At 39.3% G+C, this 20,613-nt stretch overlaps 1 protein-coding gene and 1 pseudogene across 4 annotated transcripts in view; one reads left to right on the plus strand and one right to left on the minus strand.

Annotated features, from left to right (window-relative positions):
- Positions 1 to 51: 51 nt before the first annotated feature.
- LOC117447566 (DEP domain-containing protein 7-like) lies at positions 52 to 15,540 on the minus strand (annotated as a pseudogene).
- Positions 15,379 to 20,613, plus strand: part of ccdc73 (coiled-coil domain containing 73) — a 34,192-nt gene continuing 28,957 nt past the window's right edge. For 2 of the 4 annotated variants that reach the window (XM_034084309.1, XM_034084312.1), the window contains exons 1-5: positions 15,538 to 15,586; positions 16,294 to 16,396; positions 17,439 to 17,477; positions 18,376 to 18,465; positions 18,822 to 18,962. In XM_034084309.1, coding sequence (XP_033940200.1) covers positions 18,421 to 18,465; positions 18,822 to 18,962 — 186 coding nt within the window. In that variant the 5' untranslated portion in view covers positions 15,538 to 15,586; positions 16,294 to 16,396; positions 17,439 to 17,477; positions 18,376 to 18,420. Of the gene's footprint in view, positions 15,426 to 15,537; positions 15,587 to 16,293; positions 16,397 to 17,438; positions 17,478 to 18,375; positions 18,466 to 18,821; positions 18,963 to 20,613 lie in introns of those variants that run through there. The other 2 variants (XM_034084310.1, XM_034084311.2) reach the window with 2 other exon arrangements.

Genomic DNA, 20,613 nt, shown 5'->3' on the forward strand with positions numbered 1-20,613 from the left:
ACTCAGATTCTTTCTTTTTGTCTTTATTTTCTGCTCAGCAGTTATTTATAAGACACTTTTCATCAGATCATCATCAGGTTGAAAACCTTCAAACACAGAGGACAAACAAAAGTTAGCACACATGCAAACAAAATCACAAACATGTTGTATGCCTCATTGCATTATTTATAATAATAATTCATACTTGAAACCAAGCAACCCAGAAAACCTCACTGAACACCATTTGCGCTGTCGAAGAATATACCCTAACAAAACGGAGCGCACACAAACCACGCTGCGTAAAAGCCGCCGATTGCGCAACAGCACTCTCACACAATAAGGCATACACATAATTATTTATCTGTCCGTTTTTCACAGATATTATTTCTTTCAATATTGACTTTCGTCTCGACACACACCAGAAAAAACGGAATACTTAACATAACTCTTTTTTCTGATGGACTATCTCTCATTGATTCTATTCTATTTGTATTACCCTTACACACCCAATGAAACAAATAAGCTTAATCACAGAAACACTTGTTATATGCAAGACAAACACTTATCAACACTTTATTTATTTTGTCAATAACAAAGCAAATACACACATATACAAGCAATTGTATGCTGGAAGTATCTTTGCCCTCTCCCATAAGATCTTTTGTAAGTCTCACATAGTTAAGTCAGCTAGCTTGGGAGGAAAGAAAAGGACCAAAGATGGTAATAACTAGCTCCTGGTGAAACTGACTAGAAGACAGAGATAAAGACTATGTGCCCGTGTAATTGTCTTCACAAAACTAAAGCACATTAACAGCAGATTCACCAAAGTACTTGTTAAATATATCAGGGTGCGCTTGATAAAACTGTCCGAGTAGGCGCTTTTTCTCCTTGGCAGAGACCTTGGGGTCCTGGTGGATGCTGTTCAGCAGAGTCCACAGGGCCTGGTTGGTGATCTCCTTTGAGTCAGTGGAGACCTGCTGACAGAACGTAAAACCTGAAGGATGGAGACGGAGAAGTGTTAAGAAGGAAGGCGCTTTGATTAAAAGTGCCACATTGCACTCAATTAGTAGTTTTAGCAACTTAGAGGCAATACAACGTTGCTTTTAAGGGAAATGTGTTAGCAGGCAAATGCCGACTTGCAACTCCAGCAGGTATCATCAATTGCATTTTCTGGCCAACTGTCAAATGCATGTCTATATTCAGTTTTCTTTAAACTCTCTTTTGGTCTCCTCCATCTCTGTACTTTGTAAAGCATTATACCTTATTTGAGATTGATAAGAGCAGAAAGAGTGAACCAAAACAAATAAAGGTTATGGAATGTAAAACCCAAAAAATGAGCTGTACAACACTTGGATACTCTGCAGGTCTGCAGGGACACTCACATTTATGAGAAAGTTGTCTAAATCTATGACTCTTTAATAAGTATGAGTTAGTGTTACACTACATTTCACCATTTACTGTCAATAATCCCCACTTCTGTTCAGTGAGTCCCTATAAGAATGTTGAACATTTCTTTAGTTTTTTACTAAAATAGAAACAGTGAATTTTGGAAGTGGACACTTTACTTTACAGTTAGCTGCTGCAGGGAATATTTCCTTCAAGGTTTAATGGTTGTAAAATAGAAATACGCCAAAGTGCAATATGCATATGTCTGTGAGTTCTTAAATTATGTTTAATGAACAATTTAAAGGAGACCTATCATGCTACATTTGAACAATATATTGTAGGGCCATACCTATAAAAAAAAATGTATATTTATACGTTTTTTTTTTCAAAATACCAAACAGATCATGCATTTTAGCCATGCCTCATTTCGCTCTATTTTCCTCTCCTCCACCCTGTCTTTGCATGCGCTGCAGCAGACCACGCCCCCCTGCAGAGGAGGGGGCCGAGTTACGAGCGTCATGTTACCATGCCGTTACCATGCCACGCAACCTCTCATTCCCCTGATAGGTGGAGAGTTGCCCATATAGGCGGAGCTCCTCGTCACTGACGTCAGACTATTTTCAAATCCGTATCAGTTACGTTGCAGCCCCGTTTTTAGAGATTTGGGTACGGAGGAAAAGAGAGAGGGTTGTGTTTTCTGACACTTGGTGAGTTCCCTGACACACCGGGGACCAGAGTTGGGTGTAACGCGTTACTGTAATAATATTACTTTTGCCGGTAGGAGTAGTGTAACGCGCTACTTTTATAATTCAGTAATCACACTACAGTTACTAACATTGCCCCGACACGCGTTACTTTGTTACTTTCTAAAATCAGTCATAATCAAACCTCAACAAACACCTGCAAAGAACACATGCTAAGGTGGAGCTAACGCACACGCTATTTGTTGTTTGTGTATATCACGTAGTCTGTTCTTCTTCTCTGTTTTCCGGTTGTTGCCTGTTTTGAATGACGAATACACACTACCGCCGCCTGCTGGTAAGGAGAGTCATTGCCACTCACGCATGCGCAGTTCGTACGTGCTCGGCTGAAGTCTTTGCGGTGTCTGGTTCCAGTGCAACACATGGCCAACACGCAGGAGAACACGCCGACGCAACAGCGTGAGCAGAGATAGACTGCGCAAAATATACAGATAGCAGGAGACAGAGGACAGCCACGGTCAGATAGGAAAACATTCAGGATCTGGATCAGTCTTATGCGACAATGGAAACTGAACTAAAGAGAACATTTGAAACTTTAGCAGTCTGCGTGATCTGCCTGCAGGGAGGGGCGGGCCGGTCCTGCGAGTAAAGTAACGAGTAAAGTAACGAGTTACTTTATGTAGAGAGTAACGAAGTAGTGTAATATATTACTTTTTTTAAAAAGTAATATGTAATATATTACTTTTTTTTAGTAACGACTAAGTGCATTTTGCATGATAGGTCCCCTTTAACCTAATAATAATAATACATATTATTTATCAAGCGCTGTATCAAATGCTCAAAGGCGCTTTACAGCGGTAAGAACAAATAAGATAAGATAAGAAGTCTTATTAAAATCGAGCAATAAAACCACATTTGTGACAAGGACATGTCATCAATCACACGTTAAAAGCCAGTCTAAAAAGGTGAGTTTTGGTCAGTGTTTTGAAGGTGGGGACGTCAGTACAATCTAATTTGTTGTGGGAGTGAGTTCCAGAGGGTGGGGGCAGCGGTGGAGAGTACATAAACAGAACCGGACCTGGGGTGACAGGTGCTTGAGGAAACAGTGACGGACTGTATATTTTTGTGTTGGATTGCCGTTGGATTGACCCTCATGAACAGCCTTACCGTTCACATCAGGCTGCTCCCCCTGTACGAGGCCGGCCAGCTTCTCACTCACTACTTTGTGCAGAGCCCCTGGTATCTGGAGAGTGGAGAGGAAAGTCTTAACGTCAACTTATATAATGGCAGAGATTGGTTTGTCGATTAAATAACACTTCAAAAAGTATTTTCTTGAACTTGAGTTGTAGAAGTCTTTTCAATTCCCACTTATCCTATTCAGTGAATGTCTGAGACGGTCATTTCTTGCAACACAATATATATGAGGTCAAGCTATCACAACATATGCTATTTAATCGACTTTTTTTAGGAATGCTTGTTATATAGCTTTAACTGAAATCTCATAACTGAATTATATTATGATGCCTTTCAGTTTTGAGAATGCTATCTCAAATGGTTAACATGGTCAAAAGTATACCTGCTTTATTAGCATGATAGAATAGTCATTGTGAGCATGTTAGCATTTAGCTTTTAAGTGCATAGCATCACAGATCTTCTTAGCAACTAGCATAGCTGTGTACACTCTTAAGTGACCAAAATCACTTCATTTTTCACTCGTTCACTACTCTTTCTAAAAACTGTATAACTGTTCTGTTGAAGTGAGCAGTAAATTAGATTTATGAAATATATGATTCATAGTACATTTGTGTATAGACAGGCTTGGAATCACACAAATGTATTTTTTGAAACAAAATGTGTTGCATTGTTGAATTATCAACTAAAAGTACTGTTAAAAACAATTTTTTTTATTTAGTTGGGGGATTTTTTCAATTGCATTACACAGTGCATATTCACCCTAAACAGAGGAGAAATAGAATATATGCAGACATTCCTTACCTTGAACATCTCCTTAATGTTGCTGAGCATGAACACCATCATCAGGTCCTCTTTGTCCTTAGATAGAACCCTGCTGTGGAGCATCGCCCTGAAGAAAGACCTCTTCACCGCCTGTCTGTTCTCCATCTTGACAATCAACCGCACATCTTTAGTCAAATAAGCTAGGTATGCACTGGCAATTGACAATTATCCGAGACATGTTGAATTTTGTTTTGAAAGTCTTAAAAATGATATCAGTACGGTTCGTCATAAAGCATAAAATCGTCTGTGCAACACGTGTGCTAAAAACTTCCCAAAATAAAAAAGGTATGGACTCACAGGTGGCCATAAGGACGTGGACTTGTCTATTGTGCCGTTAGAATGGGAGATAAGCTAGCTTTGTTTAACTGAATAGATCATAGGGGAATTGGAAAACAATAACTAATTGGGATAATTTCGACTGAAACTATGGTCACGATATGGGAGGGATATACAGTTTAATTCTTACAGTACAATTGCCATAATTTTTCTCATCAATAATAAATAATTATGTTTCCTTTTAGAGGAACTGTATCAAACAAATGTGTTTTTTTAAGTCTGTAAAACACGTTTTTTGTCGGCCGAGATATATCTGCAGCTCCGCAGTACTTGATTCAAATTGTTAACAGATATTTAGCATTTAATGAACATTGTGGTGCGGTTTGAATAATGCACTAGTACAGCGGTTCTCAAACTCTGGTCCGGACCGAGAGTACTGCAGTCCGTGGAAAAAAAGCTAAATAAAATCCACTTTTTATTATCAAGGAGTTTTGGGGACCACCTCATATTTGACTCGCTCTATCGAAATCAGTCGCATTGACCCCTGAAGACATATGTTGAGTTGTATACACTGTTGGAAAGAGGAGATTTCTAGCTTTCTAATGATATCAGGATTGTTTGTGTACTTTGTGATTCTAAGGGCCCTATTTTAGAACATTAAGAAAAAGATTGTTTAAGTAACCTTTCATCATTCATCAATAATTAACATTAATAGAACGTTATATTGATAATGTACTCACTAAACGTATGATTCATTTAACTTGTTTTCTGTCAAAAGTTAATTACCCAAAGCCTCTGTACACCCCCTTCTATTTACATGTAATGGTTTGGTCCTGCCTCCAACCGCGGTGCTGCACCGACACTTTCTATCAGAGAGTGAGAGCATGTGAGGAGGAGGGATGCTAGTACTTACTTATGTGTGTGCCATGTCTCAACGACTAACAAAGTCAGGCTTTCAAAAAAGAAAGGACAGGAGAGAAAGACAAGAGAGAGGGACTAAAGGGCGACAGTACGTCACCCAGTTTTTCGAAATAAAAGGTGGGTGTGGTCCATGAGCATACTTGCCAACCTTGAGACCTCAGAAATCGGGAGCATTTCAAAACCACCGCGGGGGGGGGGGTCTTTTCATGGGCCCCAAAATCCCTGGCGGCACCCCTGCTGATTACTATAGCCTTACATTCATAATGTCAGTGGGAGGGAGGGGGAGCGGCAGTGCGGAAGAGCAGAGCACGAGTGAGAGGTGCCCGTCATCTTCCCTACAAGCTTCAAAAATGTATTTATCGTGTGATTTTGGAAATAAAAGTTTCATATTCCGAAAGCCAAGATTTTGTTTATTTAAAATCTAACTAAAGACCCAAACAACTATTTTTTTACGCAAATCCTTTGATATTGTAAACGTTGTGTTATGCGTCTCTTTCCTCCAATATGGGATGTTGAAAGAGCTGGAGCTGCAGTTCATGTTCGCTGATGCAGCTGTTGTGTTCTATGATTGTATGCTACAGATTTGAATATATGGTCAAGGACCAAAAGAAAAAAATAAGTTGTCCGCCGTCCTCTTTGAGAAACATACACAACGCAGACAGACACCGGTCACACGTGCGACAACAGTATCAGATAGGCTTCAATTTACTTTTGATTGTCTCTAAAAAAATATCGGCGTTTTAACACTACGTTTATATATGTACTTATTTTTACGGTTTGCATATGAGGTGGTCCGCGAAAATCCTTGATAATCAGTGGCGTTTCTATATGTACCAAAGTGGTGGGGCACACAAAACGTAGATGTCTATATATAAGCTTCTGCAGTGAGTTTCATGGCTGGTGAGGCTCTGGCACTGACTCTTCAGGTTTACAAATATTATATTTTGACCATAATCAAAATATAATATTATTTTCAAAAGCCTCTTTAGTCTGATGCTTCGATTAATTTTAAACAGACAGTTCAACAGAAGGATACCCAAAAAATGTAATTTTATCATTTAAATATTGAATTGTTCTCTCTTAGTAAGATCCCATTTTCAATAAAATTGTGGTCTTACCTTGACATGAAGATGAAGTCCATTTGCCTATCCTTCTGGACAAAAATCTCTATTACTTTTTTGTAAATGTCCTCCTTATCTTCTTGTAGTTTCAAAAGTTTATCATAAATCTAAATGATGGATTTATGATTAGAAATGATAAAAGTAGGGTAGACATGTGGATATTATCCGGCTGAACAAAACGTGCATTTATCTAACAGCTACGTTTCCCACAGATCTTATTTTGAGCTAGCCTCTAAAATCCTATGGAGAAATCTCATTGCTTTTAGGTCGAGGGAAGCCATGCGCAGCTTACTTCCTGGTTTTAGGACGCGTCTCTCTCCTCCTCTTCACCTGCTCTTCACACACCACACTTTTCGCGGCACACGTACTTACAGCCAATCAGCTCTGAATGATGTGAGATGACGTATGGTGGGGATGGCAGCTCTATGCCCCTATGGTCATTATTTCTTTTGCCACACACATTAAAGGGATAGTGGAAATTGAACCCCAAATAGTTTCGTTTTAACTTATATACAAGCATAATTACGTACCAAAACAATCACACCTGATTAAAAAAATATAATAATTGCCTTACGCATGTTAGAAGCACTTTATTGCAGCTTCCCCGAACTTTTTTAGAAACAAAATGATCGATTCAGCCAAACCGGAAGTGAGGAAAACTCAGGAAGACGAAACGATAACAAACCATGGCGTCTATGCAGAATGAACGTGGAAGGGCAAATATACCAGACAAAGAAGAAGGATTGTACGAGGTATCCAGTGATGATAGCGAGTCAGAAACATCCTCTCGGCTTTCCTGCGAAAATGTAGTTTTAGGAACTGAATCTGAATCCGGTTCAGTAAGCGACGATGGTGAGAATATTGAGCCAGACGATGGACCATTACGTCCTTATTTGTTCGAGCCCGAGGTGATGGAGTTAGTTCACGGCATGGGCAATGGCGAGGATGACCAGGACCAGGCGCCAGATGATGCACCCCAACGCACAAATAATCTTGACTGGTAGGTCCCTAAGCATAGCTCACGCTAGGCGCTATATTATATATTGCAAAAGTTGGCATGCATGCACTGTAGGCCTATGGCTATGCCCGAGGATGACTGCATGTTGGGTACATTTCATAACATACCAGGGTCAGGTTCACATAAATTATCTTGTCACATTTATTATTGTATATGTAACAGCCTTATGGGCATTAATTACATGAATACATTTAAATGAATTGTATACTAGCATGATATACAGCTAGAGCCAATCGGTCTTTTGACGTAGTATGGTCCTAATCCTAGGCTAGCCAGGCTGCCTGTCAAGTGTAGGCTGTACTCACAGTACTGTTAGTCTATCATGTCTATATGATGACTGTAGTGTACACATTCGACACTGTGTACCGGATTATCGGATGACGAGGCCTCCGGTCGCCTAATCGACAGGCAATAAATGGCGTTGTACACAATGGTACAGGCTAATGATGCATTAAATCAGCCAGAAAACATAATAAAATACTCGTGCCTCGTCCAATGTTTGTGCCCGTCTTCCTTTGTTTTCGTCATCACCCGAAGATTCCCGAAGTATTTCCTTTCATTGAGAGGGCGTGGTCGGGAGCAGTAAAATTGAAAATAAAATGAAACTAGGCGCATGAAATAAAAAAAAAAAGGTTTATTATGCTTATTTTTAATAAAAATACATAAGTTAAACCCAAAATTCGCGGATTTCCACTATCCCTTTAAATAGGAAAATACTCTGAGCATGCGCAGTGTAGTTTTTATAGTCACCGTTCACTTGGACAGTAAGAGGGAGGGGCATGATCGGGTTTTGTCCCACATGGCTCTAAACCAGGGGTGTCAAACTCAAATACACAGTGGGCCAAAATTAAAAAATCGGCACTAGTCGAGGCCCGGACTGGTTCAATGTTTATAGCTAAACTTATTGAAATAAACTTTTTGCACATATTAAAACTGGAACTAACAAAGCTTAAATTAGTGCCTATAAAAACAACATTAAACATTAATTAATCAGTTGCATTAATTTCTTATGGCTCTATCTGCAGCTTTTACGGAGTCATTTCTTATGATTACATTTTCCCACAGGCCAACAACAGCTTCAAAAAAACTATTCCCCTCTAAGAAAAAACCAAACATCCATGTAAACTCAGTGTGCTGCTCTGAGATGCTAGCTCAAGCAGATACTTGGCATCTCATCTTGGGTGCAAGGTCATCAATGTTTGGGCTCAGGCTCTGAGCGGAGGAGACCCTCAGGATGGAGTGAAGGTGTGCGTGCAATATACCGGCGGGCCAGATCTAATAGTATTTAGAAATTATCCTGCGGGCCGAAATTAAATCCAACCCGGGCCTGATTTGGCCCCCGGGCCTTGAGTTTGACATGTGCTCTAAACAGCTCAATAGGCACACACTGTAGACACTAATTAGAAGAACACAGACTAAAACAGCAATGTACAGACGAATCAGATGATTAAACATGATCTTAAAATATATTTTATATATATTTAAATTTATTTTTTGCATTTTGTTGTAATCATTATTTTAATACTTTCTGCTGACACTAGGTGGGGCTCTCCCCCTAATGACCAGTCGCCACTGTTGATAATAAATAGTGGTCCGCATAAACAAAAAGTTTGAGAACCCCTGCACGAGTAGATATCTATAACATTATGATCAATTGTTCAGCGCTAATTTTGTTAACGATTGGGGAAATTGTTTGTTGCTCTCCTTCAACCGACAACCAACATATGTGACATACCCTGCAGCCTACAATGCGCGGAACATGACAACAGAAAGCTGACATTTGGTCTGATTCTAAAATTAGTTGTGCGGCTAAAGAAAATGGGGTCACAAACCGACCCATATTGAACAGCTTCACAGAAAAACAAAACAAAAAAGGTGTATAGATTTGAAAACAAACCCTCATTTTAAAACTGCCACCTACTTCACTTAAGTGGAGAAGCTGTACTATGGGGATGATTTTCTATTTGGAGACAAATATTAATGCACATTTTAAAAATACATTATCCAACATAACATACAGTGCCTTCTTCTCACCTCCTTGTCCAGTTTGATCCCCTGCGGGTCAGCTGCCAGGGCCATAAATGTGAGCACCTTGCGCAGCTGGTCTCTGCAGCCGGGGGGCAGCAGCTTCAGACACAGCTGCAGAGCCTCCAGAGCCATGTTCAGTTTAGCATTCACTGGGAGGCAAGAGACACAACATGTAAGAGATGTACAATTATTAACATTTAAAGGTCACCTATCATGCTATTTTTAGGCATATATTATGAGTCTCAGATAAATAAAAATATATAAAAACATGTCGATGATGTGTTTTGCTCAAAATACCAAACTAGATCATGCATTTCAGACATGCCTCATATCCCTCTGTTTCAGCCCCGCTAGAGAAACGCTGATTTTGGGTCCTTAGCTTGAAAAAGGAAAAAAAAGGAGGGGGAGCTAATGTCTGCTCAGAATTCTACCGGCAGATGCAGTTAAATTCTGCAGTGATTAAACACCATATCATGTTCCAAACCACATCAAGGATTATTTCTGAAACAGTATGGCGCTCAAAGGCTTTTTCTCTTGCCGGTTATACCACAAGGTGAGTTCCTTTTTTTATTTCCTGCTTTTTTACGCACACTACAGGTTAGCTCTGAGTGTTAGCAGTGGCGATTTAACGTCCAAAACAGTCAGGCATTGTTTCTGATAGCAACTCTCTGATAGGGCCGTGGGTGTAAAGCCAGCCCACATTTCCGATATTACGTCATATCTGACACAAATCTGGATCAGCTCCGTTGTAGCCCCGTTTTTAGAGATTTGGGTACGGAGGAAAAGAGAGAGGATTCTGTTTTCTAACACTTTGTGAGTTCCCTAGCACCGGGGACACATATGTATAAAATACATCTAAAAGTGCATTTTGCATGAAGATAAGTTGCATAGGGCCCGTGTCCACATTACGCCTTTTTCTGGGATTCTGAGTCAGTTCTTACCCAGCAGGTCGGTGATGGCTGTGTAGATGTCAGTCATGTGTGGGGGCATCAGGGGGGGTCTGTCTGTGTGGCTGTAGTGTTTCACCAGGGTCCCGTACAGCAGCAGCTTACACTGAGCCACACCGCTCAGGGAGAGGCGAGGCTGCTCATCACGGCTGCTGCCTGGGGAGGAAACACAGAGACTCAGACAATGCACTGGAGACAGAATACACACATTGACATGCATCTTGTTAACAGAAGCAGTAACGTGCTGTCAACACAAACCTGAAGCACAGTATTAAAACATGAGAAAAACTTATCTAAGAGGCCCTGTTATGCTTTTTGGGGACAGATGTCTGCGCATGTAAATGGTCTGCAAAGGCTAAAATCCCAAAGTTCCCTCCAGAAATGCATTTTCCTGGCGCTCCGACACATTGTACACGATATATTTGAGAAACCAGATACTTGCTTTGCTATTGTCGTATAGAGTGGTGCAGTGATAACAAACAATGGAATTTCTGCATTGGATTTTGGAATATTGCAGAAGATCAGTATTTACTGACATATTTTATGTCATAGAACCAAACATAAACGTATTTTCAGCTTGTGTTAACCATGGACCGTATTCAAGGCGTGAATCGGAAGTGGTCAAATGCAAACTGATTTCAGGTTTAAGACTAATTCCTGCACCACTCTTTACTGATTCTCATCCAAGCCCATGCCACCGTGTTCACTGCTGTCCTGATGTTGAGGCTCGCAGAGAGGCAGCTCCCGGCTCAGCTCCACCACCGGCTGGTCAGGGAGGAAGTCCAGACAGTCCAGAGCTGCACAGAGCCACTCGTCCACCCTGAGGTCAGGAGGAGCACAGAACAATCAACAGATATTTAGAACTCAATTAATGTAAGGGCAATATTTGGAAAAGGCTAAATATGTAAAAAAAAAATCATTCTGAATGAAGTATTGTGGTGCTAAAGAAGGGTATTCTGCAGACTTAAACAAATCCTAACACATATATACGTTTCAATGGTAATGCGAACAATGTTTCATAAATGATCGTTGCCTCTAATATTGCGATTCATATGTCTCATCAGTCAAAAATAATTGCAATAAGTCAATTCATGCAGCCCTAATTTTTACAAATAAGAGCGCTACATTTCAAATCTTGCGTATGTAAAAGCACAAAATGTATTTTTATCAAAAATATATTTTAAGTAACAAATGTTAAACCGTTCAGTAAGTATAATACACTAACTAAAATCTTACTATACTTGGGTATATGTAGTCAGTTAAACTACTACGCCCCTTTATGGTTTTATACACTATATTTAAAGGAAATTAGAATTCACAAGATTGACACCATCTTGTATCGTTCTGAATCTTTTAAAAAACAAATGGAATGGAGTCTTAATGTTAATCTAATACATCTGATAACAATAACATGTGTCTATATAGACACCACTTGAGGAGGCCGTTACAGAGGAATGGATCATTTAAATATGCAAACACATCTGTCACAAGCTGCCATAGTATTGCGCACTATTTAGAGCCAATAGGTTTTAAGCAGCAAGATATTTGGAGCGTACTGAGAGTCCCTGAAGGCCCTGAGGATCTGCCGGGCCAGGTGGTTGCTGCTGTAGATCAGGTTGGGGTTACTGCGAGGCAGCAGGTTGGATGGAGAGGGGGGGGCGGGGGTCTGGCACCACTGTAGCACCCCCTCCAGCAGGGGAGCTCCACCAGGTTTAACAGCCTGAGCAGAGTCTGCTCCTGCCAGATCTCGTCCACCACTGGGGAGAGGAAGAGATACAAAAAAGACAATTAAAATATACCTTTTAGAGTTTAACGACTCCTTTTTGCACCAGTCTCCATTACATATGGAACTTAATTACAGAACATATGGACATTCAAATATTGTCTGTAGTGATAGTTATGTTAAATGAGCAGGATGAAATGGTCAAATGGTGAAATGAATGTCTCACCTGACTGTGGTAGAGCGGTGTGGTTGGGCAGTCTGCAGGGAGTCAGGCTGTCCACCTGAGGGCCCAGAGACAGGCTGCCAGCCGCAGGAAAGAGGTGCTGCTCTGCCTGTAGGAACGTCTGGGTGCATTTGACAGGTGTTGAAAACTGAACACGCGGACCAGAGGGACATGTCTGCTCCTCCTGCCTGGAACGCAAAACAGAGCCATTTCATTTTATAATATTAAATAAATAAATATGCAAATGAAATGAATCCTCAAATAATGTGTTAACGAGACAATATTGATCAAATAACAAACACTAACCAAATAAATAGTTGACTATTATTTCATGTACCCACATTTTCTTTTCAGGGTGCTTTTTTCATAATTCCAGATTCATTTATTTCAAGGAACTTTTAAATACACATTGATTTGATTATATATTGTTTTTTTTCATTTCCCCCCAAAAATCTTTAGGGGACCTAAGTCCAGATGTATTACTTCCAAGGGGCTTGCATTTCATAAATCCACATTTATTTATTTAGAACAGGGGAGTTTTATTTTATAATTCTAAATGTATTTATTTCAAGGGACTTGCATTTCATAAATCCATTTTTTTTTTGTTGAGACTTATCTCAAAATTCCACATTTATGTATTTCGGTGACTTTTCTAATAAATCAGGATTAATTCACAACTGCTTTTAATTATTCAATAGACAGACTAGACAGGTTAGAATTCAACCATTTTGGAGGCTGTAGATATTTCTGACGTGGCAACGGACTGCATTATCTGAGGTTTTTTTAAATGTAGTTATGCCACTAGTAAACAGGTAACTGTGTATGTAATGTTTGCTATGAACATAAAATGATTTAGTACCTGTCTGTAGGAGCACTGCAGAACAGTCTTTGGATCCCCTTCACAAGCACTCCTTTTTCCAACTCATCCACCGAAGGGGAACACATACCTGCAAACCTGTGTGTAGAATGGCAGCATGTCAACATTCACAAAAACCTGAATATAAACATTGTGACTGCCAGAAAAACATGTTTTGTTTGTTTGTTTATTAATTACCTGTAAAGCGAACTCTTCCTGTCCTGAAACACATCCTGCTTCTTGTCTTTGCCAAACACTTTGGTAGCCACTGCCTCAAACACATTACAGTCCAACAGAGCCTGGCACACACACACCACTTTGTCCCGTGTTACATCAGCACCTGGAATGAACCAAGCAGAAAGGGGAAATGCATGGTGTTGGTCTATCAATAAATAGAAAATTCTCTCAAGTCAAATTAAAACCCTCAAAAGAAAATTCCCAATGATTTAATGTAGAAGGGAATAGACACATTTCAAATCCACACACACACACCCTCAAAGGCTTTCCCACAGCTGATGTGTTCTGTCAGCACATCCACAGCCTCTGAGCCCAGGAAGCAGTCGCTGTGAGACTTGAGGTGGACTCGTCGACGCGTCACTGTCACAGAGGACCTGAGGTGGGAGAGGAGGCTGCTCCACATGGAGGAAGACTGGACCGGTTTATTGGCCACACCAGGAGCTAGGAGGAAGACAGTCAAAGCAGTGGATGTGTACAGATTACACTGTGTGCAATTGGTGGGGACAAAGGGGGTCCAAGATTTAAAATGTTTCTTTGACACACTACCAGTCAAAGGTTTGGACAAAAAGTGTTTTATTTATTTAAAAATATTCTACATTGTAGATTTATACTGAAGACATCAAAACTATAAAAGAACACATGTGGAATTATCTAGTGAACAAAAAAGTGTTAAAAAAAAAAATCCAGAATATGATTTATATGTTGCTGGCTACCGCAGAATGCTGTGGTAGCCATGCTGGTTAAGTGTGCCTTGAATTCTGAATTATTCACCAACAGTGTCACCAGCAAAGTTCCGGATCGACTGGCCTTCATTTCTTAAAGTGATGATGGACGGTCGTTTCTCTTCACTGAGTTGAGTGGTTCTTGCTATAATATGGATTACAACAGTAGTCAAATAGGGCTTTCCACTGTGCACTAACCCTACCTCTGCACAACACGACTGATGGTCTCAAACACATTAAGAAGGCAAGTCATTCCACAAATGGACTCTTGACAAGGCACACGTGTTCATAGAAAACCATTCCAGGTGACGACCTCATGAAGCTGACTGAGAGAAGCCAAGAGTGTGCAAAGCTGTCATCAAGGCAAACGGGGGCTACTTTGAAGAATCTAAAATAAAAATCATATTCAGGATTTTTTAACACTTTTTTGTTAACTAGATAATTCCACATGTGTTCTTTCATAGTTTTGATGTATTCAGTATTAATCTGAAAAGTAGTCAAACATTTAAATAAACAGAAAACATGAATGAGAAGGTGTCCAAACTTTTGACTGGTACTGTATACAATTTTAAGAAGTGTTATTGGTGGATTGGAATGAGGACAGAGTAGATAATTACACGATCAGGAAAAAACAAGAAACTATCCAAAAGTGTCCCAAAGAAGTTAATGATCAGCACATGTATCATTTTTGGTGGAGGATTCTTTATGACGATACATATTAATTAAGTCAATATTAACATTGCATTTTATGTTTCCTTACTGTGCAAATAAACCTTTATGCAAGTGTTTTGATTTATTTACAAATTATACTTTGAAAAAGTAAGTCAGCCATATTAAAAGTGGTGGGGACCCAGCGTAAATCACACTTAGCCTAACAGATAAACAAGGTCACAGGATCATTTGTGAGATCAAAAGCATGGAGAAGAGGACAGGCTAGTGGAGGAATGCAAAGACAGACATTCTAACTAACCAAAGTCAGCAGGGTAAGGGTTGTTTGTTAATAGGTGGGGATTACAATTTGAGGGAAGATTTAGTGTGTTTTGTTTAGTGTATCCTAGTTGCTTTTGATAATAATCAGGTGCATGAAGAGCAGGCCTCCATTAGCTGCAGAAGTCTCAACACGTCGTTGAAATGCGTTTGATTTACTCACCTTGAGGACGCACACACAACTTGTCTGCCAGGTTTAACGCGGCGGCTCTTTCTTTAATTGAAGACATGTCTGCCAGACGATGGAACAGCAGTGGGAAACGCACTTCCTACTTTGATAACAGGTGTGTAGACCACCAGGTGAAACAGAGCACGTCCATCGCAGAGGCCACTTCAGTAACGGTGCAATTATAAGTATATCGCTAGATGGCGCCAATGGCTAAATCACAGTGGCCTCTCTCACACAGGACTGTGCAGTGCTTGCTGCCTGATCGTTTTATTCCAGGTTTGTTTTATAGCCGTTACGGTCTGTTTATACATATTGCTATGTCCACTGTGTTGACTTGTCTTCAAATACATGTTTAAAAAAAGTCTCAAAAAACGATTGAATGGAAAATGGGAATAGGAAGTCAAAACAGTTCTGACTCAGTCAGTAAATGCCGATGCTGCCCCAATTGATTGAGTAGCCTATGTATAGGTTTTTATTGTCCCTTGAATTATTAAATCCAACAAATACGTATATTTTGATAAGTAAATTAACAATGCAAATAAATAGCCAATATGTGACCTACTCGAGGAGTGCATACAAGTGTTAGCATTATCATCTGTGTTTTAGGCAGGTATTGTAAATCAAGTTTTTCACACATTTTTTCGCCTCGAGGCTGCTGGTGTCACTTTACGGCTGGTAGCCGGTGTACGCATATGGTAAAAATATATCGTTTAAATGACCAACAGCGAAAATAAACTTGGCAAATAAATCACTTAACCTATGACAACAATTATCGTTGCCGTACATTTGAAGAGCACTGCATTCATAAAAACTTCCCTTTTCCCACTTTAAAAAAAAATTGTATGCACAATTTTAAATCAGTTAAAACGTTTTCTTTTTTAAAGATGTAGATATTCGAATTTTTCCTAACATGTTTGTCATTATTTTAACCACCTAATTAGTTCTTTTGAATAACACTCTTCTGCTAAAACTGTGCCTCAAAGGCAGTTTACTCTTGGCTTCTCCTGATGATAAGGCCCGAGAGCGCTCTTTGAAAACAACTCGTCAGGCCTTCCCCTTGTTCGCTAGTTTGGCTAACTATTAAAGGTAATGTAGCAACATTAACAATTCAACATTTACCAGAATATTCCGTTAAAACCATTACACATATAAACCCCTAGAGAAATGAAGATATTTTGTAACAAAAATATCCTAAAATGAATTTACTTATCGTTTGGTTTATGTTAGCAACCTGCAGGCTAAGGATAGCTAATATGTTGTTGTATTTAGCTAGCACAGAGTTAGCTTTTGGTTTGGTCTAATGTTTAAGTCTGGTGGTAATTACAATAGAAAACGGCAATGTTATTTACTTTACTTAAATGTCAGCATAATTTGGTTGATTAATTAATTTGAACAATATCCTACATTTATTTGGACTTCAATATATTCTAACTAAAATAGGGGTTAGTAAACAGTTTACAGGTATTTTTCAGTCAAAATACAGTAATATACCCAGTGCTGTAATGTAACTGAGAACATTTACTCAAAAACTGTACTTAAGTACAACATTAAGGTGCTAATACTTGTTTACTTTTAGTTGAGTACATTTTGTATGCTGAACTTTCACTTGTAACTGAGTATTTTTACACTGTAGTATTACTACCTTTGCTTAAGTAAATAATCTGAGTACTTCTTCCACCTCTGAATATACCTAATTTTAATGGAAAAGTAAGCATTTATTATAAGCTTGCTCATTTGCCTGTATTTGCAATATATTCAGCGAATGGAGTGTTTACTTTATAAACAAATGGTCAATAACCTTCTGTGGTTAAGACTCCAGTGGGAAAGCACAGGTGTATTAACCTAATAACATAAAGATTCAATTGTACCATAAGTAAGCCTTGACTATGGTACACTGAGCTAGCATGCACAAAAGGACCCTAAAACTATAGCAGCTAAATGAAATTCAGCCATTATTTGTTTTGTGTGTCACTGGGGCTTTCTCTACTGTGACATGATGACATATCTCCCACCTCCTGTTTTATTACACTTTTACACCAGTATTGAAGTACTTTAGCTATTGTATTGCTGTTATTTGTAATGTGAATGCTTGTATTACACTCTCAGGGCTTTTGTTTCTTCTCTTTAGGGCATTACAGAACAGTAACTAACATCACTCAACCCAAAGGTAATACAGACATTATGTTGCTTGATAGAAATATTCCCATTTAATGGCTTGCAGTTCTTTTAATTTGTCTTTTCGTGGCTTGGATATGGTGGTTAATACCTGCTCAACTGAATCACAGCAGAAGCAAATAAAGACAATGTGGTCTTCTCCCTCCCTCCCAGTCATACACATTCACAGTGTGCACATAAGACACACATTCGCTTTGACACACTAACACACGTTTCACGTCCCCTCCCTCCTCAGCCTGGGGTCACACTGTCATTTTATGATAGTAGCCAATTCAAGCAGGGATCATTTAATTCTCCAATGTGATTGATACCAGCTCAGGTTAAATGGGGGGAAAAGGTCCGTTCTATTAAGAGATCAGTGGCTAGTGGAGACCTCCCACTTAAATAGTCATATTTCCTCTAAGCGTGTATGCAGTGTGTGTGTCACTCAGTTTCTTGGTAATGTTGAGGTGACACAGACAGTTGCAGAAGACCATCTCCAGGTCAAATGAAATAACCTAGATAATTTAAAAAGCATCGACAGTGCAATTTGTCCATTCAGTGTTATTGCTCTGACCCCTATTTAGTGTCAATGGGCTGGTTCATTTGAACTTCGATGGCTTATCAAGGTGTTATCTTCTCACTGCAATGGAAGTGGTGTAAAACAAAGGAAGAAAAAAACCCCTTATGGTCATTCCAAAGCCATTAGGTTAGATTGTAGTGATTGAGAAACATTACAAGGGTTTAATGTTCTTGCCTATTATTTATGATAAAATCATTTAGCAGTAAAAATTGCATATGAGGTGGTAATTAGAAAGCGTGTGAGGGGAAAAGCAGAGTGTCACCGCTTATTAAACAGCCAATTCTATTAACCTTTTTCAACAAAATAGTTTTTTTTTCTTGATTAACAGGCAGCAGAGGACGACTGGGACCTTGGGCTGCCTTCTAACAACTCCATGGATCTCAGTACTGACTCCGGGACACTCCCCCCCCACACCACTGCAAGTTTCTACTACTGACAGTAGAGGACAAAACAAAGAACATCCATCAGCTGATTTGTTTATTTATTTAAATATTACATTTAAACTTAAAAACATTTGATATAAACAATTTTGGGGTTTTGTCTAGGTTTATTTCTAAAAAACAGAACATGGAATATTTACTGTATAATGATTTGCTCTTTGTTTTAAAAAGCACGCTCTTTTTTTTTATATTGTATGCAGGAAGAAATTACTTTGAAAATGTTTGTCTTACAGCCTCGGCATGTAGTCTGGTTTTGTATTCTAATATTGTCAAACTAAGTGCTAATTAAGTATTTGAATTGCTAAATTAAAAGCATACATTTTCTTCTGTGTAGGTAAGAGGACCGATGTTGGGGCAGGAACTGTCCCTGTCTAATGCTCGCTGTCAGACAGAAAGTGGAGGCACCATCTCACTACATTTGTTGGGGTTTAAAACCCATCTACTTGAAGCTGTGGAGGAGCTGCATATTCGGAGGGTAAAGTAGCAATTACTCAGTCAGTGTGTGTCTTTTTAGATGTATGCAATATTGTACCTCCAACAGTACATTTCAAGTACTATTATTTTGAAGACACAATCAAAAAATGTCTTGGTCTTTCAATGTCACTCGAGCAGTGATTCTCCACCCTTGTCGCTTCTATCCTTTGAATTAGAGTTGCGCATGTGTGTGGCCCGTTTTCAATTGTTTTGACCAGTCCGACAAAAACAGATGTTCCTCCTTCTTTTATTTGCATTTTGAGAAACCTAAATGTACCCGTAAAAATTGTTTAGCGATACTTGTCAATCAAATTAACATTTACTTTTAATAGAAATTGATTTTTAAAAGCTTTATATATTTTTAAAATATCAACCTAAACAAAACGGACACACAGACAAATAGCAGTAACATACAGCAGTGGCTAATGAGGTATCTACTTTTCTACACTTGCTTAAGTTTTCTGCTGACCATCAGGTCCGAAGTTTCAAAGTTACAGACCAGAGTTGTGAGAAAACCCTTTTGGAAAACTAAAAAAAAAAAAAATCCAACATGCTTTTATATTGCAACAAGAAATTCAAGCCTGGAAACCAATTTAAATACATTTAGGCTTTAAGCGCCACTCAGCACATTTCCTAGGAATAAACAGGACCCCACCTCCAACACTGTAGCGAATTATGTGTATACATCCATGCTTTAATTATTCAGCCTGAGTACAGTTCAAGTGTAGAGAAGTGTCAATATACTTCCTCTGCATCACAGCACTATTTACCGAGTAGAACTAATACCTCATTCACACCAACGCAACTCCGGTTCAAGCTCCGTGCTAGAGCTTTTCAGGTTCAGAACCGGTTCTTCGGTTTAGCGGAGGCTCTTTTCACACCGCCCAGAGTCCGACTGGTGCTGCGTCATTGCGTCATCGTTTGCGTCATGACGTGGGAAACCCCTCACAGCTGACACCGACAACAACAACAATGGCCGATTGTGCTCCAGCTTCCTCTGTACCTCTTCGGGAAGCCATCTGCCCCTTATTGGCCGTAAGAGTCAGCTAGATCTGACGCACTATGTGTTGAGATAGGGGTCAAATAAGCCATTTGACTCCTGACCAATGAGTAGCAAGAACATTTGTTTGTAAAAATAACTAAAATAAATAGTAATGCTTCCTACCCTCCAGCAAGTGCTTTCAACCTAACAACACAGTGCGAGTGTGCTTAAAGGTGAAGCCAGCCAAATGGGATGTTAGTCGTTTGTTCCCATTTAGTTTTTATTGTTATAGTCTTGTCAACTGGGACACGAGCGTAACATGTTATCAGTTATCAGTGTTCCTCCTCGGGCAATGCTGCTACCAAGTACTTTGTATCTGTGGCGTTCATGGGGTGGAGAGGTTGAGAAGGATGCGATGTTGGTGCCGGACATTCCTGAGCAGGTCAAATTCCAATGGGTTTGTTTTCTTTTTTGAATACAAGACAACCCACTGCTTTTGTTTCTAAGAATGTGTTTACTGGTAGACTTAACCCCAAATGGCAAAGCACTTGGATGTTGCCTATACATATGACTTTTATAGAATACATTCTAATTATTCAAAGTGAGATATGAATTAAGACATATTCTAACAGAAGGAATTTAATAAAATCGGAACATTTTATGACACTGA

The sequence above is a fragment of the Pseudochaenichthys georgianus genome, chromosome 6, assembly GCF_902827115.2.
Source record: "Pseudochaenichthys georgianus chromosome 6, fPseGeo1.2, whole genome shotgun sequence".
Taxonomy (NCBI): Eukaryota; Metazoa; Chordata; class Actinopteri; order Perciformes; family Channichthyidae; genus Pseudochaenichthys; species Pseudochaenichthys georgianus.